The sequence below is a fragment of the Panthera uncia genome (genome assembly GCF_023721935.1).
Source record: "Panthera uncia isolate 11264 chromosome C1 unlocalized genomic scaffold, Puncia_PCG_1.0 HiC_scaffold_3, whole genome shotgun sequence".
Lineage (NCBI taxonomy): Eukaryota > Metazoa > Chordata > Mammalia > Carnivora > Felidae > Panthera > Panthera uncia.
Window position 1 is genome coordinate 79,864,739 of NW_026057584.1, and position 25,845 is coordinate 79,890,583.

Below are 25,845 nucleotides of genomic sequence, written 5' to 3' on the forward strand. Positions count from 1 at the left end.
GAGAATGTGTTAGAAAGGAGGAATCCTGAGCTCCACGCCAAACATTACGAATCAGATTCTGCGTATTAACAAAGATCTCAGGTGATTCTTAAATACTTAAAACTTTGGGAAGTATTAGACTAATTTGGGTTGAGAATCATGAGACAGGGTCTGTTAATCATGAAAGAAGTCCATGATTGACGGGTGATGTCTATCATAGGTCTGCAAAAGGGATATGGTGGCACTTTAGATCTAGTGGTGGGGCAGCCATTCTATCATACCCATTTCTACTCATTTAGTTCTAGCAAAGTATTAAAAAATATTTTTATTGTCAACTAATTCTGCAGCAATTATCCCTTTAAACAAAACTGCTCTATTTTTTTGTTTTATTTTCTACTTTGTTCTTTTCTAGATCTTTTTAAATTTTTCACAAGGTAAGATATTTGTCAAGATTTAAAAAATGTGGTCTGTTCTTCTGTAAGAATTTAATCCATATTAACTCCTGTGGCTATAAACAGGACATTAGGTCACATTGGTTGATATGAGATTTTTTTTTCCCAGTCCATTAATATTTTGTGCCCTCAGGTAACTGCAGTTGAATGGCCCTCTCCAAAGGTAACCACTATTAAGTTCAGTATCTTTTAGATCTTTTTTCCTGTATTTAAAAACATAGGGACACCTGTGTGGCTCAGTCAGTTAAACTTCTGACTTCAGCTCAGGTCATGTTGTCACGGTTCATGAGCTCAAGCCCTGCGTCAGGCTCTGTGCTGACAGTTCAGAGCCTGGAACCTGCTTTGGATTCTGTGTCTCCCTCCCTCTCTGCCCCTCCCCCACTCGCACACTGTCTCTCTCAAAAATAAATAAGCATTAAAAATTAAAAAAAAAAAAATTCTCTCTCTCCCTCTACCCTTCTCCTAGCTTATGTGCTCTCTTTAAAAAAGAAAAATAAACTTAAAAAATAAAAGCATAAATGTAAGAATGTAGAATAAATGTCACATAGACTATTTTTGACTTACCTTTTTCTTTTAATGTGTCCTAGACTTTGTTCAACATCAGTAAGCATTTATTGTATTTTTTTAATTCAAATATTAATATACAATGTTATATTAGTATCAGGTGTACAATATGATTTAAACCAAAAAATGTGGTTTTCTATACATTATTCCCTGTTCATCACATAAGTGTACTCTTAATCCCCTTCACCTATTTCACCCTTCCCTCCCAACCACCTTCCCTCTGGCAACCACCAGTTTTCTATATTTAAGATTCAGTCTCTTTTTTCCCTTATTTGTTGTTTTGTTTTTTAAATTCCACATAAGAGTGAAATCATACAATATTTGTCTTTGACTTATGTTGTTTATTATTATACCCACTGCATCCATCCATATGTTGCAGATGGCAAGATCTCATTCTTTTTTATTGTGAAGTAATATCCCATTGTGTATATATACACCACATCCTCTTATCCATTCATCTGTTGATGGACACTGAGTTGCTTCCATATCTTGGCTATTGTAATGAATCAGTAAGCATAGGGGTGTATGTATCTTTTCGAATTAGTGTTTTTGTTTCCTTTGGTTAAATACCCAGTACTGGAATTACTGAATCATATGGTAATTTTGTTTTTTATTTTTTGAGGAAATTCCATACTGTTTTCCACAGTGACTGCACCAGCTTGCATTACCACCAACAGTGCATCTTTCACAAGTGTACCTTTTTCTCCACATCCTCACCAAATTTATTATTTCTTCAGTTTTTATGTTAGCCATTCTGACAGGTGTAATGTGATAGCTCATTGTGGTTTTTGATTTGCATTTCCTTGATGATTAGTGATGTTCAGATCTTTTCATGTGTCTTTTGACCATTGTCTTTGGAGAAAATGTCTGTTCTCTCCGTGTTTTAATTTGATTTGGCAGGGCAGGGTGGGGGAGGCAGGTGTTTGATGTTAAATTATGTAAGTTCTTTATATATGTTGTATATTATTATTCTCTTATCAGAAACATTATTTGCAAATGTCTTCTCCCATTCAGTATGCTGCCTTTTTGATTTGTAGTCCTTTTGTTGATAGTTTTCTTCACTGTGCAAAAAAGCTTTTTATTTTGATATAGTCCCAATAGTTTAATTTTGCTTTTGTTTCCCTTGACAAAGGATATCTAGAAAAATGTTTCTGTAGCTGATGTCAAAGCAATTACTGCCTGGTTTTTTGGGTTTGTTTTTTTTTCCTGCCTGTTTTCTTCTAGGAGTTTTATGGTTTCAGCTCTCATATTGAGACCTTTAATCCATTTTGAGAGTATTTTTGTATATAAGAAAGTGGTCCAGTTTCATTTCTTTTGCATGCAGCTAACCAATTTTCCCAACACTATTTGTTGAAAACTATCTTTTTCCCATTACAAATTGTTGCCTCTGTTATAAATTAATTGACCATAAAAGTGTGAATTTATTTCTGGACTCTATTCTGTTGCATTGATCAATGTGACTGTTTTTATGCCAGTGCCATACTGCTTTGATTACTGACTTCGTGGTATATCTTAAAGTCTGGGATTGTGGTACCTTCAGTTTTGTTCTTTTTCACAATTGCTTTGGCTGTTAAAGGTTTTTTGTGGTCCCATACAAATTTTAGGATTATTTGTTCTTGTTCTGTGAAACTTCTGTTGGTAATTTTGGTAGGAGTTGCGTTAAATCTGTAGATTGCTTTAGATAATATGGACATTTTTAACAATATTGGTTCTCCAAATCCATGTGCATCATATATCTTTCAATTTGTTTGTGGAATCTTCAGTTCTTTTATCAGTGTTTTACAGTTTTCAGAGTATGAGTCTTTTACCTCTCGGTTAAGTTTATTCCCAGGTATTTAATTCTTTTTGGTGCTAGTATAAATGGGATTGTTTTCTTAATTTCTCTCTCTCCTTTTATTAGTATATAGAAATGTAACAGATTTCTGTGTGTATAAACCATATACACAATATATGTATTGTGTATATATATGTGTGTATATGTAAATATGATGTGCAATTGCTGGTGTGTGTGTGTATATATACACACTTATGTGATCCAGCAATTGCACATCTAGATGTTTACCTAAACAATCCAAACATACTAATTAAAAGTGATACATGCACCCCAATGTTTATAGCATTATCTACAATAACCAAATTATGGAAACAGCCCAAGTACTGTTAACTGATAAATGGATAAGGAAGATGTGGTATGTATGTATATGTACATATATATATATATATATATATATATGCAATCGAATACTCCTCAGCCATAAAAAAGAATGAAATCTTGCCATTTGCAGTGACATGGGTGGAGATAGCATTTGCTAAGTGAAGTAAGTCAGAGAAAGACAAATACCATATGATTTCACTCATGTGGAATGTAAGAAACGAACAAAGCGAATTTTTTGGTTGCTGATTCAGTGTCATTGCTAGTAACCAGTCTGTTTATATTTTCTATTCCTGATTCAATTTTGGAAGGTTATTGTGTTTTTAAGAATTTATTCGTTTCTTGTACGTTGTCCAAATTGTTGGCATATTATTTTTCCTAATACTCTCTTATAATCCGTTGTGTTTCTGTGGTGTCATTATTTCTCCTTCATTTCTGATTTTATTTGAGTCTTCTTTCTTTAATGAGTCTGACTGAAGGTTTATCAGTTTTGTTGTTCTTTTCAAAGAACCAGCTCCTGGTTTCATTGATGTATTGTTTTTTTAGTCTTCATTTTATGTATTTTTGCTCTACATTATTTCCTTTCCTTGGCTTTGTTTGCTCTCCTTTTTCTAGCTCCATTAGGTGTATGGTTAGGCTGTTTGAGATTTTCCTTGCTTCTTTAGGTGGGCCTGTATTGCTGTATCTTCTTCCCTCTTAGAACAGGTTTTTGAGGAATCTCAAGATTTTGGACCATTGTGTTCTCATTTTTATTTGTTTGCATGTATTTATTTCCTCTTTGATTTCTTGGTTGACATATTCATTGTGTAGTAGCATTTTATTTAGCTTCCATGTATTTGTATTCTTTCCAATTTTTTTTTAACCTTGATTTGTAGTTTCAGTGTTGCAATGAGAAAAGATGCATTATGTGATTTCAGTGATTTTGAACTTATTGAGACTTGTTTTGTAATGTAACATCTTTTGAGAATATTCCATGTGCATCTGAAAAGAATGTGTATTCTGTTATTTTTGATTGGATGTTCTGAATGTAGGTTAGGTCCATCTGGCCCAGTGTGTCACTCAAAGCCATTAGTTCTTTGGTGATTTTTCTGGATGATCTATCCATTGATGTAAGTGGGGTATTAAAGTCTTCTATTAGTATTGCTGTCACCTTCTTTTTGTTAATACTTGTTTTATGTATGTAGGTGCTTTCATGTTGGCTGCAAAAATATTTACAATTGTTACATCCTCTTGTTGGACTCTTCCCTTTGTAGTACCTTCTTTGTCTCTTTACAGTCTTTCTTTTAAAGTCTATTTTTTTTCTGAAAGAACTATTGCTTCCCCAGCTTTCTTTTCACTTCCATTTGCATGGTAAAGTTTTTCCACCCCTTCACTTTCAATCTGCCTGTGTCCTTTAGTGAGTCTTTTCACACAGCATTTAGGTGGATCTTGCTCTTTCATCCATTCACTCACCCATCTTACTGTTTTGATTGGAACATTTAGTCCATTTACATTCAAAGTAATTATTAGTATGTACTTATTACCATTTTGTTAATTGGTTTTGGTTGTTTTTGTAGTTCTCTGTTGCCTTCTCTTTCTTATGGTTTTTGGCTTTCTTTAGTGATATGCTTGGATTTCTTTATTTTTTGCACATCTGTTATAGGTGTTTGATTTGTGGTTACCATTAGGTTCACATAGAACATCTTATATGTACAGCAATCTACATTAAATTGACAGTCACTTATGTTTGAACCCGTTCTAAAAGCATGAAGTTTTTACCCACCCACCCCCACATTTTATGTATGTGATGTCATACTTGACATATTTTTATTTCTGATTTTAGTGACTGATTTTTATAGATATAATTGATACTACTTTTGTGTTTTAACCTCCATACTGGTTTTATAAGTGATTAATCTACTACTTTTATTGTTTGTATTTACCTGTAAGATTTTTTCCTAATTTTCTTATTCTGTGTTATGGCCTTTTCCTTCCACTCAGAGAATTCCCTTTAAATATCCTGCCATTCCTTTCTGGCCTGCAGTGTTTCTGCTTGGAAATCAGCTGATATCCTTATGAGATTTCCCTTGTATGTAACTATTTTCTTTGGAGGTTTAAAAATTCTCTTTATCACTCCTTTTTCCATTTTAATTACTATATGTGATGTTGTGGACCTCCTTCAGTTGATTTTGCTAGGGGTGTTCTCTATGCTGCTGGATCTAAATTTCTGTTTTCTTCCCCACACTTGTGAAATTTTAAGCCATTATTTCTTCAAATAAATTTTCCATTCCCTTTTCTCTTCTCCTTCCAGGATCTCTTTTAATACAACTGTTATTATACTTGATGGTGTCATTGAGTTCCCTAAGTTTCTTCATTTTTTTTAATTTTTTTTTTTATCTCCTGTTCAGTGTGGTTGCTATTACCTTGTCTTTCCAGTCACTGATCCATTCTTCTTCCTCCTCAACAATGCTATTCATTCCCCATAGTGTATTTTTTATTTCAGTTGTAGAGTCAATCTCTGGTTCTTTTTATATTTTCTGTCTCTTTGTTGAAGGTCTCAATGAGATGCTACACTCTTTTCTCAAATCCAGTAAGTATATTTATGAGCATTTGAAATCTTTAGCAGGCATATTTTTTATCTCCATTTCATTTAGTTCTTTGCGTGGTATCATCCTGTTCTTTCATTTGGGACATATTCCTCTGTTTCTTCATTTCTGTGTTTGTTCCTATATATTTGGAAAGTAAGATACATCTCTCTTGATCTTGAAAGTAATGGCATGAAGAAGAGATCTTGTGGTGCCTTGTAGCACAATGTCCCCTCTTCTCCAGAACTGGGCATTTTAAGGTTGTCTTTTATGTGGGTTTGGTGTACCATACTCTTGTGGCTCAGCTGCATTTGCCTTCAATCCATTTGGCTGCAAATGTCCATTTTGCTTGTGTGGGCAGGGTTTGGTCCCTGTCCAGTTCAGAGCCTGTTTGGGGCAGGAAAGGGCTTGTAGTTGGCAGCATCAGTGATCAGTCCAGATGCCTACTTTCAGCCCATTTGCAGGGGCTGCACAGAAGTGCAGGGTACTTTGTTTTGTTTGAGAGGCTCTTTTGGTTGGTGTGACCAACAGATGAAATGTGTGTCAGACTAGTGTGTGTAGTCATCTTCTCCACTCGCCATGGCAAGAATGACTTTGGAGTGATGATGGTCACTGTCAGGGCTGCTTACAGGATGAGAGACCTTGCCAGAGCTGTGTTGCAGGCACTCTTGCCCAGTGGAGCTGGTTGAATGGATTAAATCAATGCAGGGGTGAGCACGCGGTGTTAGCAGGCTATGTGGAGAGTGTTTACATTGGTTCCTACAAATGTCTGGGTATCTAGGCTGAAGTGGAAGTGAGAGGGATTGCACCTGCCAGCTCTTGTGTTCTCAGAGAAGTTTCCTACATATCCTTGTTTTTCCAACACTTCAACACAGGTTGAGATTAGTTTAAAAAAAAAATCTCCTTCATGTGTACCTCAGGCACTTTTCAAACTGCTGGTTCTATGCTGCCTCTAAGTGGGATTGTTTGTTGTTACATTCTCTATTTAAGGGTGGGAACTCAGTTTCCTATCACCCTCTGGCTCTCCCAGAGCTAAACCCACTAACTATAAAAACTCTTAAAGTTAAGCCCCACTGAGTTTCAAAGCCAGATGTTATGGGGACTTGTCTTCTCAGTGTGGGTCCCCCATGTCTGGTATGGGGTCTGTTCCTCTCCCTTCTCTGTGTTTGTCTCTCCTCTTTGGGGTTAGTCTCTCAGAGTAGTATGGTTTCCAGCTGCGTCTGTGCCCCTTCTACCCTGATTGGCCTCTTCTCTGTGATTAATTGTGCAGTCTATTCTGCCAGTGTTTGGCTTATTTCCTGGTTTAGTTGCACTGATAAGGCTGTTAACCTAGGTGTTTCTGTGTTAGGGGGTGAGCTTAGGATCCTCCTCTGCTGTCTTCCCGGACTCCTTCCAAGATTTACTATATTCTTTTTATTGACTATTAGGTATTACATAGTATGGATTACTGTACTTTATTAAATCCTTCTCCTTAGAATTGATTTGCCTATGAGCTGAAAACAACACAAAACTAATTTATATTCACACAGGAAAGCAAATTCCAAAGATCTATCGGTTTTATAAAAAATACCTATTTGGAAGAAGAGTATTCTTTCAGTCCACCAATGCACTTGAGAAAATGGATTCATTTTGTTGTTCCTCTTCAGGCTCTCGAACAGTATGGCCTGATGAAACTATGGGCCCATTTGGACCTCAGGATCAGAGATTCCAGCTTCCTGGGAACATAGGTTTTGATTGCCACCTCAATGGGACTGTGTCACAGAAGAAAAGCCAGGTTCATAAAACTTTACCTGATGTTCTAGCAGAACCTTTATCAAGTGAAAGACATGAGTTTGTGATGGCACAATATGTGAATGAATTTCAGGTAAATTGTTAATATCCTTTATTCTGCTTCTCTAATTATTAACACTATATTAATTTCTGATAACTGTGAGCATGTTACTTGAATTGAAAAAGTTTTTAAAAATACCTACTTAGTTCCAACATTCTCAGAAACAACATACATAGTTTTTTAAAACTTGGCACTGTTCTATACATAATGTTGGCTATATAATTTTACTTTAGATTACAGTCTCTTTGGGGTCGCTTGGGTGGCTCAGTCAGCTGAGCATGTGACTTCATTTCAGCTCAGGTCATGAAATCAAGCCCCATGCTCAGTGTGGAGCCTACTTAAGATTCTCTCTCCCTGTCTGCCCCTTCCTTGCTCGCTCTTTCTTAGGAAACAAAAATAGAAAAATTAGATTACAATCTCTTAAGTAAATCTTCAAAAATACATTGTGTAATAACTGCTTATTCAAATATAATTTAGTTATTTCTATATTACTAGAAATATAGATTCCCTGTTTTTCACTTTTATAAATAATTTTTTTGTGGAGCAAATTCCAACTAGATTTACACTCCTAGGCATTTAAAACTTAAATGCCTGAGAACTCTGAAATTCTTGAGATCCAGTAAACTAAAAAAGATAGACTTAGAAAAATCAACTTCTGAGGTTTTTTTTTCTTTTTTAATACATTTTTAAACTAGTATTGCAGGGGCAACTGGCTGGCTCGGTCGGTAAAGCATTCAACTCTTGATCTGGGCATCTGTGAACGCAAGTCCCATGTTTGGCATAGAGCTTACTTTAAAAAAAAAAAAATTAAAACAATAAACAAACTGGTATTGCATTGTTGCTCACCTAAATGGAAAGTTACATGCAATTCAGAGTGTCTGCCAAACTCCTGATCCTCATCATTTTTTGAATTTCTGCGATGTTTCAGGCTGTTTGATCGAAGCCATAATATTAAGGAACAGCCCCTCACAATTACTATGGCTTATATCAGGTAACCTAACATTTGGAGACAGTTGACCTCTCTTGACACTTTTCTGTCTGCCTGCCAAACATCATTATTGCTTTAAAATACCCTAGATTTTATATGTCTAATACTTAGGGGTTTTTCCACCCCTCTGAAAACCTGTCCTCACTCCCATGTTATCAGTAACATAAGTGACTTAGTCATTCTCCCACTGTCCCAAGATTAGAATTCTGCCAAACTTGGCTCCCCTCTCTCCCCTATCTCCATATAGAGTGACAAAATTACATTGCTTCCATCTCTGATGTAGCTTTTTAATTATTTGTGTCCTTTCAGTCTCACTAATAAAGCCAGAGTTCAAGGCCTCCTTATCTCTCCTCAGTTCTTAGAGAGGCATTATAGTGAGATGGACTATGGAGACAGGATAAATTTGGCTTCACAGGTGTTTGCTCTTTCACTTAATTTTTTGACCTTGAGAAAACTACTTAAATGTTTCTTTATATGTAAGATGGGGATAATAATAATACCTAGCCCATAAAGTTGCTATGAGGATTAAATGTGAAAATGAACACAAAACACTTAAATACACTAAGTGACCCGTAAATATTTTAATTGCACCATTCTCTTTAACCATTGCATATGCTTGCCTGTTTATCTCTTGCTGGACTGTTTTTTCCTCCTCAGTTTCTAACCTGCTTTACCTAGTATTCTTTACAAACCACATAATACACATTAATTAACATGTAGCTCAAATATGAGGATTTCAACCTTTTCCTGATTTCCCCCAGCAAAGCATTTCCCCATTTAGACTGCCAAAAGACTTTCTTTGTAACTCTGTAGCACTTTTCATATTGCATTACATTTATTTGTTCATGCTGATTTTCTTCTACTAGCTCTTTTATACCTAAGAGTGAAGACTGGAATTTTTTTTTTTTTTTTTTTTTAACCATTGTAGGGCTGCTCTTGTTAGCTGATGTGTAGTAGGTGCCCAGTAAATTTCAGATGAATAAAAGCCTCATCCTGTAGGAGAATTTATGTTTAATCATGTTATTTTGTTAGTGCTATTTTCCCCCATTTTACAGGTTATAGAACAAAAGAAAGGACAAGTAGATATCAAAGTATCAGACAGGGTAACATTGTAAGACATAGTCATGGCATTTTAGTTTCTTAGCCAACTTCTACTCATACCAAGTCTTAGAATATTAATATATTTATGTGTTCATTTTTAAATTTTCAAATCTTTATTCATCATAGAGAAAAGTTTGGGTATATAACACAATTACCCCACAGCCAGTTAACTATAATTATTTCTAAAACCTTTCCAGGAAAGACAAGTTTATAACAGACCATATATTTTATTTGAACTCCAGATTTTATTTATATTTCTCATTCTTCTTAGGGTAATAATGTACCTGTTGAACAAGAAATCAACAGTGCAGAAACTTACTTTGAAAATGCCAAAGTAGAGTGTGCAATCCAAACATGTCCAGAATTGCTGCGAAGAGGTATATTGTGCTTTTATACATTTTTACACTCATGTGTACTGCTAGGCAATGTCACTAATTTTCTAATGTGTTAAATAATGTATTCCATAGGAATTGTAATACTTTGTAACTTAATACTGTAATGTGTCTGGTCAGAAAAGATTACATGGCCGAGGTAAGGTCTTCCAAATGTCCCCTGACATCTGACCTCATGCTGGCATTAGATAAGAATAGAATTTTTCGTAACTTTTTCACTGAAGTTATTCTCCTTTTTATTACAGCTGTAATTTCATGAGCTAATACATAATATTGAGAAAAATCGTAACAAACTTTTTTTGAAAATTGTAAGATCAATAACAAGTAACCTTTACTTGCTCTTCAGAATTGATAGTAATATTTCAGACCATCCAAGAGCTGAAGTTAATTAAAACTTCCATTTCAGTATCCTTTTCAAAAATAATGTGCATTTATAAATCCAATTTGGTATCACAATAATTTAACTTAATCACCATGTTTCTAAAGAAGTACTTTTATACACTGCTTCTTACAAAAAAATCTCCCTGAAATTTTTATTGTTATTTATAGATTTTGAGTCACTGTTTCCAGAAGTAGCCACCAACAAACTAATGATTCTGACTATAACACAGAAAACCAAGAATGATATGACTGTTTGGAGCGAAGAGGTAGAAAATGAAAGAGAAATGCTTTTAGAAAAGGTAATTCTTGGGGGCTCCTGGGTGGCTCAGTCAGTTAAGTGTCTTGACTCTTGGTTTCATGTCAGGTCATGATCTCACAGTTCATGAGCCCTAGCCCCATGTCAGGCTCTCTGCTGACAGCATGGAGCCTGCTTGGGATTTCTCTTTCCCTCTCTCTCTGCCCCTCCCCAACTTATGTGTGGTCTCTCACTCTCTCTCAAAAAAAATAAACATTAAAATTAAAAAAAAAAAAAAAAAAACATTTTCAATTGCTGACAATTTTATAATCTTATTTAAATACCAACATTTTAAGGTGATGGGTGTCTTTTTAGCCTTTATTCTCTGCTAATATATTTCAGTACTAAAGGACTTTTACATCTTTTCTGAGCATAAAAATGCCATGACTTTTTTGTAGTTATCTTTGAAAAACTTAGATTCTGTCCAGCAGTTCAATTTTTAAAAATTTATATGTTTTAGGAAAATTGAAAAATACAGTAAAAATGGCAAAAAAGTAAAACTCTTCATATCCGTATCTCTCTTTAAAGCATGTCAAGTAAGGGGTGCCTGGGTGGCTCAGTTGGTTAAGCATCTGACTTCGGCTCAGGTCATGATCTCACGGTCCATGAGTTCCAGCCCTGCATCAGGTTCTGTGCTGACAGCTCAGCCTGAAGCCTGCTTCAGATTCAGTGTCTCCCTGTCTTTCTCCCGCTCCTGCCTCATACTCTGTCTCTGAAAAATGAATTAAACCTTAAAAAAAAAAATGTTTTTAAAGCATGTCAAATAAAAAATGGAAATTACTCCAGTTTTCAAGGAGTAATCAGTAACTACTACAGTACAGTAATAACATATTATAGACCCATATTTTTTTCCCTGTCCTTTTAACCAGATGTTTTGACACCCTTCCATAGCATTACACATAGATTTCATACTATGTAAAATCTGCATAAAATTGCATGGGCAAATTATAAATTTTTAATTACTTTAAAAATTCCCTTAGTAATTTATAAATTTAAAAAACTTTTTCTATTATAGGCAGTGAAAAGTATGTGCATAAACATGTATGCCCAAATATAAAATCGGTAGATTCCTAAGTAGGGAATTACTGAATCAGGGGTAATTTAAGTTTTGATAGATGGTGCCAATTTGCCCACCAAAAAAGATTCTCCTTGTATATATCCTGTCATGCTAGCTTACCCAGAATATTAGCGTTTCTTTTCATTTTCACGAACCTGAAAAATGGTAAATGCTAACTTAAAGTCTAAAGAGTTTGATGTTGGGTTGTATCAGTTTCTACAAGATAGGAAAACATTTCTTTGCCCGAGTGACAAGTCAAGATTAACTCCATTAGGCGCCTTAGCTAACTATAATTGAAAAAATTCCCTTTACTAATTTTCATGTAAGATATTAGGAATTATTTTATATTTTCCTTATGACTGGATGTATGGTTCTTTTCATTAGTAAATTATAATTCACATACTCAACAGAATGTTTTAGGATAATGACTTCATCATACTAAAATGTCCCACATACAGCTTTGCTAATTTTATGTAGTAATAATCATGAGCAAGTTATATGCTAGTTAACAAGGAAGTTGCAGAGAGGGCAGGTCTTAAGACATTATCTGATTTTAAAGAGATCTGAATTTAGAGAGTTGAAATTTAAATAGACAATAACTCAGACATTTTCTATTTACATATTAAGGCAGTATCTAATATATACATTTACCATTACTATCATTTAGTCACTAGAGAGCTCTCACATGTGCATTGAATTATTGGTCCTAATTTCTCATCAGTTAAAGATTCTGAGCCTCATTTGATACTGACCCCAGTATAGTTGTGAGTTTTTTGTAACCAGTTTCAGGGCTTTGAAGTGCCATATTATTTTTAATTTTATAATGATTAAAGCTATTTTCTACAAAAAAAAAAAAATTTTCTGTTTTAGATACATTAGTGGTTATTTTAGAACCACACGTAGTTGACTGTCCCAGTAGATATTTTATGTTCTCTTGTTCAAATCTGTTGTAGTTTTTTTCCACCAGATGTCAGTGTTTGTTGATGTGCAGAAATCTAAAGAGAAATACTTAAACTGATTCTTTTTATGATACTTTGGGATTCTTTTAGTTAACTTTTACAAACGTTTGTATTGTTTTGTTCTCCTTGTAGTTTTGTGTATGGCAGATCTGTTCATTAAATTGATATACTTTTTAATTACTTTTCTAGACCATATTCAGTAGTTTTCCTAAGAAATAGGATTAATGAAATGCAGTAATATGTGTAAATATTAAGTGTGAAAATAACCTAAAGAATACAATTTTTATTTAATGTTTTTCATTATTTTACAAGAAAGTGCTGGGAGAAAGTAAGTTAGCTTAAGTTTCCTCTGTAGCATGGATCAGCAAACTTTCTGTGAAGAGCCACATAATAAATTTTTAGGCTTTATAGGTCATAGTCTCTACCCTTGTATTGTTAAAGTAGTCATAGACAGATACGGATATATTCCAGTGAAACTGTTAACACATACAGGCACCCAGCTGGATTTGGCCTTCAGGCTGTAAATTGCTAACCTCTTATTTTAGGATATGGCCCATCTTCCTAAGGCTTAGACTTTTGGGCATCTCAGCTGAATGCCAGATGTGCTCAGCAAGGTCTGATCATCCTATGTTGTCCAGAAATCCATGTTACCTAGGACTGCACAACCCTGATTAACACCATTGAGCTCTCAGGCCCCAGCTGGCACTCTCTGTGAGACAGATTCCTCAAGAAATCTCACCTTGTGAGTGCACAGTTCTGCCCTTGGCTACTGAACCAGGGTGAATTGCTCTGTGGACTGCTTGAGAACCCCAGTGTGCATCTTTCTTCCAGTGCCCTAACCCACAAATTCCAGATGCTTCCGCAGTCCAGAACTTTTGCTTTCTACCTCCTTGGCTTAGTGACACCATCACTTTGGGATCTTCTCCTTTGCCCTGTGACAAACAGTGTTCCAGACAGAGAGCTGGAACACATATGGAAATCACTTGACTTGTTGCCCTTCTCCACAAGATTACAGTTTTAATTATTATTCAGGATTTAAAACTGTTGTATCTTACATTTTAGTCAGTTTTACAGCTTTTAGCAGGTGTTCACCAGATAGCAGATAACGTTTGGCATCTGTTATTCTGTTAATGGCCAAAAGTGGAACTGTGCCCTTGTTTTTAAACATTTATGGTTTGTCCTTTTTTTCTTTTTTTAAACACTCTGATCTGGTCCTAATATTTGTTACTTTTTCACTGTTTAGTCTGATAAAGCTAATAAAGATATCATAGGAATCACAAATGAGAATGGAAAGACCAAGATTTTGAATAAGATATACAGACACATGGTCTGTAATAATTATGTCCTGTACAAAAAATACAGAAAGGTGTAATGTGTATCATGACATGTATCATGACCATGAGTATGGATAGATGTATTTTTGAAAGACACACATTTTTAACATATGAATGAATAGTTCATGTCTTTTCATTATGAATATTTTGTTTTCCCTTTCTTACACTATAATACAAAATAGCAATTATATTTTCTAATTCATGACAAATTTGGGAGTTAACAGCACAGAACTGATTAGAAATTTTTCATAAAACAGGAAGCAATTTAGAAGAAAAATACACAATTTAGACTTTTTGAAGGAAGTAAAAGTGTTAAATGAACCATCAATCTTTTGGACTGGTAAAAATCTACAACTAATGATAAATTACGCTATAATCTTATCCAATTTTCTGAAGCAAAAGATATTTAAAAATTTGTTAAAAACTAAAACCCACAGAGATGCTATCTTCAGCATATTTGTGTCTTTTTTTAATGCAGTTCATTAATGGTGCTAAGGAAATTTGCTACGCTCTTCGAGCTGAAGGCTATTGGGCTGACTTTATTGACCCATCATCTGGTTTGGCAGTGAGTAATTACATTTTGAAAGCCAGGTTAATTTGAAGTAGGAATGTTTTTTATTATAAAACTATTTACAATATAAAATTGTTTATAACTTTGGTAGAAATAGATGATTTAAGACTTTTTTTTTAACCTCACAGTTTTACCCAGAGAATACCACTATGAGTCAGTTGCATTCACAACCTTTGAGGGACCACTATCACTTTTTATTATTTTTTACTCTAATAAATACTATTTGATTTATATTAATGAATTAGTGTGTTTACTGTTTGACAGTTACAAATACTTTTAGAATTAAAATATGGGTGTTACTAAACATTTATAAATGTTAACTTCCAAAAAATTACTTTTCCGAAATTATACTTTGAAAAAAATAAGAACCACTATTGTCACCCACATTCTGGGTGTATCTTTCAGTTACAGGTAAAAATGAAATTTTTTGTAGCTTATTTTCAAAGTCAAGTAACATGTAGTGTAGACTAGAAATGAAAAACTTAGTTTAATTCTAGATGTTTGGTTCTAGATAACGTGTATTTGCTAGATTATTGGTTTCACATTTCCAGAACGACAGGTATTAGATGAAGAGGTGTTTGGTCACATGCAGTACCTAAACTGCCCTTTTTATTTGATTTTTTTTAATATTTGGGGTGTTAAAATAGATACGTATTCATGTTTGCATAAAAACTGTTACATCATTGCCTTTCTTGCTAATGAATATGATTTTTATTTCCTCCAGTTTTTTGGATCATATACAAACAACACTCTTTTTGAAACAGATGAACGCTATCGACATTTAGGATTCTCTGTGGATGATCTTGGCTGCTGTAAAGTGATTCGTCATAGTCTCTGGGGTACCCATGTGTTTGTGGGAAGTATCTTCACTAATGCAACACCAGATAGCCATATTATGAAGAAATTAGGTGGAAACTAACAGCAGTGTCCGCTTACTGGCAGTACTATTTGTACATAACATTTGGGTTGATCTATAAACACTGTCAAAAGCTTAAATTTTTAAAATTTACTTATTTCTGGGTATTTATTTCAACATTTATGGGTTTACAGCATTGGCAAGTGGTTTGTGATTTTTAAATCTCAAATGTTCATTCATATTATTGAATACATGTTGATCACATCCATGGATGTGGTAATTAACATGTAATTAGGACATGATCTCATATTGTTATTTCTTCCCTTTATTGGAAAAACCTGTTATTTTTCTCTAAAAATAAATCACATTTGGTTATGACAGTCTGTTTTTTCATTGCAATATTTTTAAGTTTTAGTTCTTTTAAAAGATGTGGTTTTTAAATAAATGCACTTGAGAATTCTAGATTCATTGTAGCTTTAAATTTTCTTTATTACCTGTTAAGTGTTATGGTACAGGTGTATTACTTTGAAGTAGTGTCTGTACAGGAAAAGAAGAATAAGGGTAATACTACAATATGAATCTCATAAATACTTAAAAAAAAAGAATCCCTAACTCCTGGAGGCAGATAAATGTAGTTTGTTTTGACAAAATTTGCCTCAGCAGCTAAATCAAATATATTTCTCCATTTTAGCAAGATATAGAAACTATGATACTTTACAGAAATGCCTCATTTGTGGCTTTTTACAACATTTTAAACATAGCATCATCAAAGATTTGTGTGGCTTTTGCCTGTAGGAATAGAGACAATCTCAGGAGAACCAAGTAACTTTTACCAAATCAATTAGTGAATTGGATTTTTTTCTGTATTTTTCAATTAAGTGACTTTTTAAAAGGAACACATGGAAATGATAAACTTTATTTCACACCTTGATTTAGAACTCTGCTTAGCTAACATGTAACTAAGTGTTGATTCAAAGAGAAATGGCTACAGAGTTTTCATTCATTATGAAAAATACAAAGCAGTATACCATATATAGCCTAGCATTGTGGAAAATATTTATTGAAGTATATATGCAAAAAAGTGCACCTATCATAAGTGCTCAATAAATTTTCATCTATGTAAGCAGCACCCAGATCAAGACAGAACATTACTGGCTCTTCCTCCTCTCATCTGCTGCATAAATTGGTTTTGTCTGTTTTCATGCTTTATTCGTATGAAACCATATATATAGTATGTTCACTTTTATGTCTGGCTTTCACTCAGCAATAGGAGATTTAATCCTTATCATGTATAATTATAAATCTGCATAGCTTTTGACTTCTCAGTGGTTCTGAATTGGAGCAGTTTTGCCTCATGGGAAATTTAGCAATGTCTGGAGATATTTTTGTCACAACTTGAGGCAGGCAAAGTGGAACGGGTGCTACTTTAGACATCTAGTAGGTAGAAGCCAGGGATGCTGTTAAACATCCTACAGTGCAAAGGACAGCTCCCACAAAAAAATAATTACTTGGACCATGGCCTTGCAGCACTCTGTTTCTAATGTGCATGTTACTTATTCAGGCATTTCCCACCTTGCACCATTGTTTGAGCCATGTTCTCTTGAAGTATCAACACTGGCTTTAACAATTAGGAAGTGCCATGTACTGGTTAAAAAGATCCTCGGGCTGTGGTTCTGTACTGTGTGCCGGGTGCCAAGGCTTCTTTTATCATGTTGCTTTGTAACAGTTTCCAGAAACAACATGAGAAGCAGTAACTGCCAGTTAAATTTTTTTTTCAGAAATGTTACTGGTAAGATTCAGTTTTGGGAAATATAATCCAAGAGAATCTTACTGATAAATAGTAGAAAGTAGTGGACTTTTATGGACTGCAATAAGAAAAACATCAGTTTGATCATTTTTCACTTATTCAATGGACCCCATAAAGAAATCCATAAAATTATCCATCTTAAATATAAATTTGCTATTTAAAATGAAGGTGAGCCTTTGAAATTTAGACCTATCGCTGAGAAATAGGTTTTGTTGTGAAATTTGTATTTTGACAAGAACTGAGGAATTTTTATATAGATGTTAACCGTGGGAAGGAGTCATTCCAATCATCTGACCCACATCCCTCATTTTGTAATAGACAAAATGGAAACATATAATAGGAGCATGCATCGGGTTACACAACTAGTATTAAAACCCAGCACTGGAATTTGGAGTGATTCCAGTGTGTGTGTGGTGTGTGTGTGTGTGTGTGTGTGTGTGTATATATATATATATATATAGTGTGTGTGTGTGTGTGTATTTCTATTTTGGCTCTTCATGGTCATTGTCAAGTTTATTAACTGATTAAAAATATCAAAGAGTTGTGGAATTTAAACCAAAAGAACTTTCAGGTTAACACTGTTGCCACATTTCATAGATAAAGAAACTTCAAATTTCATTCTGTTGAACTCCGCATGCTCTGAATTTCTTTGAAAATGTATTGAAGCCTATCTAAAAATTTCAATTACAGATACTACACTTCAAACAGTTCTCTGGCTTCAAATATAAAACTTTCATTTCTTTTTTGGACTTCTGTCACTTGTAACATCAATATAATCCTTACATTTAAACAGAATTCTGCTTTTAGTTCCAAATCTATTTCCTCTTCTTACAACTGGTTTTCATGTTGCTCCAAAGCAGGTTTTATCTACTTCTACACTATAGCCATTTTGAACTGGGTGATTGTTGTGGGAGCTGGCCTGTGCATTATAAGATGTTCAGCACCATCCTTGACCTCTACTCTCTAGATGCCAGTAGCAATTCCTGGTCATGACAAAAAAATCTGAAGACATTGCTGGATGGGGGGAAGGATGGGGAAGGGGACAAAATGCATATCTGCAAAAAACATTTAACATGGTGTCCTAAATTGATCCCAACAAACCTGCCCTCAGTTGAGAACCATTGAATGCACAGTCTGCTTCAGTGCTCCTCAACTCTGTACATTTGAAATACCTGGGAAGACGTGTAAGCAGACTGATGATTTGGCTGCCACACCCAAAGAGTGATTTTATTAGTGATGAGGCCTGGGAATCAGTATTACAGTTTCCAAGGTGCCTCAGATGTGCAGTCAGGGTTAAAACCATTAGTTTTTGAAACAGTAAATAAAGAGGCATGCATCTAAGAAAATAGAGCAGGATATGAGCGTAGATTTGATATATTGAGATAGAGGAAACAAAAATGAAGACTCTAATGTATTCTGCATTAAGAGTGACCTAATCACTGAGTAGAGATGGCCCTAGAATAGGAGGTCCCTAGGCTCACCCTATCCCACATTACAACTAGATATCACTCACATCTGAGTAAACCAAAGAGCAATCTGAAGACTGGCAGAAAAAACACTAAATGTAGAGAAGCAGCCACATCTGAGAGGAGAGGAAAAGGCAGAAATGGTGGTCAGGAGCTGCCTGCAGGAGAGGGAGCAAAGACAGGGAAAAGCACCAGGGAACCCCCATGGAGAAGAAGAATCCCCATAATGACTGGCTTTGAAAACGGCACTTAATTCTGTGACTGTATAACAAACAGGACCTGGAGCATAGAGCTGTAAAAGTCAGCTGGTTCAGCACCGGGCCAAGGAAGGCAAGTGATAGCTGGGTCCCTGCCCTTAAAAAGACAACAGCTGTTGGAGAAGCACCACAGAATTGACACTTTGCACAATGTGTGGAAGAAACAGGAGGGAGCGTATTCCTTCTTCAGGAACAAAGTAGCAGGTGCCGTTATTCCTCCCCCATCCCCCAAACAAATACAAAGCCACCTGCAGGAGGTGGCCCTGCACAGATACTACCTAACCAGTTAGGAGTGGGACCTGCCTGTGAGTTCTGAGGACTCACCCACCCCAAGCCTGCTGGCCTCGGTACAAGTTTTGTTAATACCACATGCAGATGCTATGTGCTCCCAGCCACCACACAACATGCCCCGGTGGCCACTGCACTTTGGGGGATCTAGCCAAAGACTAGCAGCTGCTCAGCGCAAATTTAGACAACACTGCTGCCTGGGTCTCACACCGCATAGAGTAAGTACAGCCCACAACAGGCAGAGTCAGTACAGACGTCTGGATTTAAAAAGCGACCCATACAAATTAAAATTAGCAGGATGCAAGCAACACACGAGACTTCCTGCAGTTCCAGGTTTTGGTGAAGGGGGGGGGGGGGGGGGGGAACTGTACTGCAGAGGACTATAGGACCCCTACTTCATAAAGTGACTAATTTCAAAAGCGTAAGATGTGGCTAACTCCTCTAACAGAAACAGAGGTAGAGAAAATGAGACAGGCTATGTCCCCAACAAAAGGACAAAAATCACAGCAGGAGATCCAAGTGAAACAGAAATAAGTAATATGCCTGATTCAGAAATTAATGATCATAAAGATACTCACTGGACTTCAGAAAAGGGTGAAGGAAATCTGTGAGACCCTTGACAAAGAGGTAAAAAAAAAAAATCAGAGATAATAAATGCAATACCTAAAAATGCAATAGATGGAATAAACAGTAGGCTACAGGAAGCAGAGGAATGTATAAGTGACCTGGAGGATCCAGTAATGGAAAGCAATCAGGCTGAACAGGTGAAACACAAATACTGCATAATGAGAACAGACTTAAGAGGATTCAGTGACCCCATCAAGCCTAATAACATTCACATTATAGGGATCCCAGAGGAGAAAGAGAGGGAAGAAAATGTATTTGAAGAAATAAAAACTGAAAATTCCCAATCTGGAGACGAACAGAGATTCAGATTCAAGAGGCACAGAGAGCCCCCAACAAAATCAACCCAAGGAGAGTCACACCAAGACACATAGTAATTAAAATGCAATAATAATAAAGAATTTGAAAGGTTGCAAGAGAAAAGACAGTTACCAAGGAAATCCCATAAGGCTATCGGCCGATTTTCAGGAGAAATTTTGTAGACCAGAAGGGAGTGGCACAATATATGCAAAGTGCTAAAAGGGTAAAATCTGCAGCCAGGAATACCAGCAAGGCCAACATTCAGAATAGAAGGGGAGATAGAGTTTCCCAAGCAAAAGTTAAATGAATTCATGACCACTAAACCAGCCCTATAAGAAAGGTAGGGATCTGAGTGGAAAACAAAAACCATAAGCAAGGGTAAGGAAAATAGGGAGCACAAATGCAAAAACAAGTATATCTAAAATCAGTCAAGAGAAGCACAAAATTAAAAGATACAGGGGCACCTGGGTGGCTTGTTGGGTTAAGTGTCCAATTTTGGCTCAGGTCATGATCTCATGGTATGTGAGTTCGAGCCCTGCATCGATCAGGCTCTTTGCCGTCAGCACAGAGCCCACTTCAGATCCTCTGTATCCTTCTCTTTCTGCCTCTCCCCCACTTGCACTCTCTCACGTATGCACACTCTCAAAAATAAACATTTAAAAAAATTTAGAGAATGTAAAATATGATACCAAATATCTGAAATATGGAGGGGAGAAGAATAAAGAATGAGTTCAAAATTAAGCAGCCATCAGCTTAATATAGAGTATGCAGATATTATATATAAACCAAATGGTAACCACAAATCAAAAACAGTAGTAGATATTCAAAAAAAAATAAAGAGTAAGGAATGCAAGTATTTCACTAAAGTCAACTAATCATGAGAAAAGAGAGCAAGAGAAGAGAAGAACAGAGGAACTAAAAAACAACCATAAAACAAGTAACAAAATGGCAACAAATATATATCAACAATTACTTTGAATGTAAATGAACTAAATGCTCCAATCAAAAGACATAGAGTGACAGAATGGATAAAAAGAAAAAAGCCCCACCTATATGTTGCCTATGAGTCATTTCAGACCTAAAGAAATATGCAAATTCAAAGTGAAGCAATGGGGTAACATCATTCAAATGGATATGAAAAGAAAGCTGGAATAGCAATACTTAGACAAAATAGACTTTAAAACACAGGCTACATAACAAGGGACAAAGAAGGACACTATGTAATCATAAACAGTAGAATCCAACAAGATACAACAAGTGTAAATTTTTTAGAAAATTGTAAATACTTAGGCACTCAACATGGGTGCACCCAAATACATAAAGCAGCTAATAACAAATATAAAGGAAGTAATCAACAGTAATGCAATAATAGTAGGGGATGTTAGCACCCCACTGACATGGATACATAGTCCAAACAGAAAATCAATAAGAAAACAGTGGACCAGAAGGATCTAACATATATTCAGAACATTTTATATGAAAACAATACATGCTCTTTTGAAGTGCACATGGAACATTCTCTAGAAGACATATTTAGGCCACAAAACAAGTGTCAACAATTTCAAAAGGATTGAAGTCATACCATGCATTTTTTTTCTGACCACAATGCTACGAAACTACAAATCCACTACAAGTGAAAATCTGGAAAGGACACAAATACATGGAGGTTAAATAACATACTAGTAAGCAATGAATGGTTTACCAGGAAATGAAAGAGGAAATAAAAAAAATACATGGAGACAAAAGAAAATGAAAACATGATGGCCTAGAATCTTTGGGATTCAGCAAAGGCTATTCTAAAAAGGAAGTTTATAGCAATACAGGCTTCCCTAAAGAAGCTAGAAAAATCCCAAATAAACAACCTATACTTACTTCTAAGGGAACTAGAAAAAGAACTATAAAACCCAAAACTAGAAGGAAGGAAATTATAAAGAATAGAGCAGAAATAAAACTAATAAAAACAATAGAAGAGATCAATGAAACCAGGAGCTGGTTCTTTGAAAAGAGCAACAAGATTGATAAACCTTGGCCAGACTCATAAAAAAAAATAGTAAATAAAATAGAACTCAAAAATCAGAAATGAAAGGGAGAAATAACAATTTACACCACAAAAATACAAGAGATTGTAAGAGAATATTATAAAAAATTATATGCCAACAAATTGGACAATGTAGAAGAAACAGATAACTTCTTAGAAACATATAACTCCCAAAATTGAATCAAGAAGAAATAGAAAATTTTAACAGACAGATTATCTGCAGTGAAATTGAGTCAAAAAACTCCAAGCTGACAGAAGTCTAGGGCCAGACAGCTTCACCGGGGAATTCTACCAAACATTTAAAGAAGAGTTAATACCTATTCTCAAACTATTCCAAAAAGAGAAGAGGAAGGAGAAACTTCCTAATTCATTCTATGAAGCCAGAATTACCCAGATACCAAAACCAGATAATGACACTACAAAAAAATAGAACTATAGGCCAATATCTCTGATGAACATAGAGGCAAAAAATCTTTAACAAAACACTATCAAACCAAATCCAATGATACATTTAAAAAAATCACTCACCACAATCAAGTGGGATTTATCCCTGGGATGCAAGGTGGTTCAATATTCCCAAGTCAATCAATATGATACATCACATCAATAAAAGAAGGTATAAAAGCCATGTGATGATTTCAATAGAAGTAGAAAAAGCATTCGACAAAGTACAACATCTATTCATGATAAAAACCCTCAACAAAGTATGTTGAGGGGAAACATATCTCAACATCATAAAGTTTATATATGAAAAACCCACAGCTAATATCATACTCAGTAGTGAAAAACAAAGAACATTTCTTTCCCCAAGGGTCAGGAACAAGACAGGGATGTCCACTCTCACCACTATTATTTAACATAGCACCAGAAGTCCTAGACGCAGCAATCAGGCAAGAGGAAGGAATAAAAGGTATCCAGATTGGTAAGGAAGAAATAAAACTTTCACTATTTGCAGATGACTTGATACTGTACATAGAAAGCCCTAAAGACTCCACCCAAAACCTACTACAACTGATAAATGAATTCAGTAAGGTTGCAGGATACAAAGTTAATGTACAGAAATACATGGCATTTGTATGTACAAATTATGAAGCAACAGAAAGAGAAATTAAGAAAACAATCCCATTTACAATTGTACCAAAGATAATAAAATATTTAGGAATAAACTTAAGGAGATGAAATACATATACTCTGAAAAGTATAAAACACTGATGAAAGATATTGAAGAGGACACAAACAAGTAGAAAGATATTCTATGCTCATGGATTAGAAGAACAAATAATGTTAAAATTTCCATACCATCCAAAGCAATCTACATATTTCATGCAATCCCTATCAAAATACCAGCAATGAGGAGGTTGGAGGGAAGATGGCGGCGCAGGAGGAGGCTGGGCTCACCGCGAGTCCTGCTGATCACTTAGATTCCACCTACACCTGCCTAAAGAACCCAGAAAACCGCCAGAGGATTAGCAGAACGGAGTCTCCAGAGCCAAGCGCAGACGAAAGGCCCACGGAAGAGGGTAGGAAGGGCAGCGAGGCGGTGCGCGCTCCACGGACTGGCGGGAGGGAGCCAGGGCGGAGGGGCGGAGGGGCGGAGGGGCGGAGGGGCAGCTCGCCGGCCAAGCAGAGCCCCCGAGTCTGGCTGGCAAAAGCAGAGGGGCCGGACGGACTGTGTTCCGACAGCAAGCGCGACTTAGCGTCTGGGAGGTCATAAGTTAACAGCTCTGCTCAGAAAGCAGGAAGGCTGGAGGACAAAGGGAGGGAGAGCTGCTGAGCCCCCGGACAGCAGAGCTCAGCTTGGCGGGGAACAAAGGCGCTCGCCAGTGCCATCTCCCTCGCCCATGCCCCAGCCAAAATCCCAAAGAGAACCAGTTCCTGCCAGGGAACTTGCTTGCTCCGCGCAAACACCCAACTCTGTGCCTCTGCGGAGCCAAACCTCCGGCATCGGATCTGACTCCCTCCCGCTGCCACAGGGCCCATCCTGAAGTGGATCACCTAAGGAGAAGGGAGCTAAGCCTGCCCCTCCTGCCCCCATGCACCTTGCCTACCCACCCCAGCTAATACGCCAGATCCCCAGCACCACAAGCCTGGCAGTGTGCAAGTAGCCCAGACGGCCACGCCACCCCACAGTGAATCCTGCCCCTAGGAGAGGGGAAGAGAAGGCACACACCAGTCTGACTGTGGCCCCAGCGGTGGGCTGGGGGCAGACATCAGGTCGGACTGCGGCCCCGCCTACCAACACCAGTTATACACCACAGCACAGGGGAAGTGCCCTGCAGGTCCTCACCACTCCAGGGACTATCCAAAATGACCAAACAGAAGAATTCCCCTCAGAAGAATCTCCAGGAAATAACAACAGCTAATGAACTGATCAAAAAGGATTTAAATAATATAACAGAAAGTGAATTTAGAATAATAGTCATAAAATTAATCGCTGGGCTTGAAAACAGTATACAGGACAGCAGAGAATCTCTTGCCACAGAGATCAAGGGACTAAGGAACAGTCACGAGGAGCTGAAAAGCGCTTTAAACGAAATGCAAAACAAAATGGAAATGACGACAGCTCAGATTGAAGAGGAAGAGGAGAGAATAGGTGAACTAGAAGATAAAGTTATGGAAAAAGAGGAAGCTGAGAGAAAGAGAGATAAAAAAATCCAGGAGTATGAGGGAAAAATTAGAGAACTAAGTGATACACTAAAAAGAAATAATATACGCATAATTGGTATCCCAGAGGAGGAAGAGAGAGGGAAAGGTGCTGAAGGGGTACTTGAACAAATTATAGCTGAGAACTTCCCTGAACTGGGGAAGGAAAAAGGCATTGAAATCCAAGAGGCACAGAGAACTCCCTTCAGACGTAACTTGAATTGATCTTCTGCACGACATATCAGAGTGAAACTGGCAAAATACAAGGATAAAGAGAAAATTCTGAAAGCAGCAAGGGATAAACGTGCCCTCACATATAAAGGGAGACCTATAAGACTCGTGACTGATCTCTCTTTTGAAGCTTGGCAGGCCAGAAAGGCTTGGCACGATATCTTCAGTGTGCTAAACAGAAAAAATATGCAGCCGAGAATCCTTTATCCAGCAAGTCTGTCATTTAGAATAGAAGGAGAGATAAAGGTCTTCCCAAACAAACAAAAACTGAAGGAATTTGTCACCATTAAACCAGCCCTACAAGAGATCCTAAGGGGGATCCTGTGAGACAAAGTACCAGAGACATCACTACAAGCATAAAACATACAGACATCACAATGACTCTAAACTCGTATCTTTCTATAATAACACTGAATGTAAATGGATAAAATGCACTAACCAAAAGACATAGGGTATCAGAATGGATAAAAAAACAAGACCCATCTATTTGCTGTCTACAAGAGACTCATTTTAGATCTGAGGACACCTTTAGATTGAGAGTGAGGGGATGGAGAACTATTTATCATGCTACTGGAAGCCAAAAGAAAGCTGGAGTAGCCATACTTATATCAGACAAACTAGACTTTAAATTAAAGGCTGTAACAAGAGATGAAGAAGGGCATTATATAATAATTACAGGGTCTATCCATCAGGAAGAGCTAACAATTATAAATGT

At 36.3% G+C, this 25,845-nt stretch overlaps 1 protein-coding gene across 2 annotated transcripts in view; it reads left to right on the forward strand.

The window, feature by feature from the left end:
- MMADHC (metabolism of cobalamin associated D) overlaps nucleotides 1-15,856 on the forward strand; it is a 37,066-nt gene extending 21,210 nt beyond the window's left edge. For both annotated transcript variants that reach the window (XM_049615661.1, XM_049615662.1), the window contains exons 4-8: nucleotides 7,358-7,575; nucleotides 9,903-10,008; nucleotides 10,573-10,703; nucleotides 14,528-14,614; nucleotides 15,345-15,856. In XM_049615661.1, coding sequence (XP_049471618.1) covers nucleotides 7,358-7,575; nucleotides 9,903-10,008; nucleotides 10,573-10,703; nucleotides 14,528-14,614; nucleotides 15,345-15,539 — 737 coding nt within the window. In that variant the 3' untranslated portion in view covers nucleotides 15,540-15,856. The remainder of the gene's footprint in view (nucleotides 1-7,357; nucleotides 7,576-9,902; nucleotides 10,009-10,572; nucleotides 10,704-14,527; nucleotides 14,615-15,344) is intronic.
- Nucleotides 15,857-25,845: the final 9,989 nt, after the last annotated feature.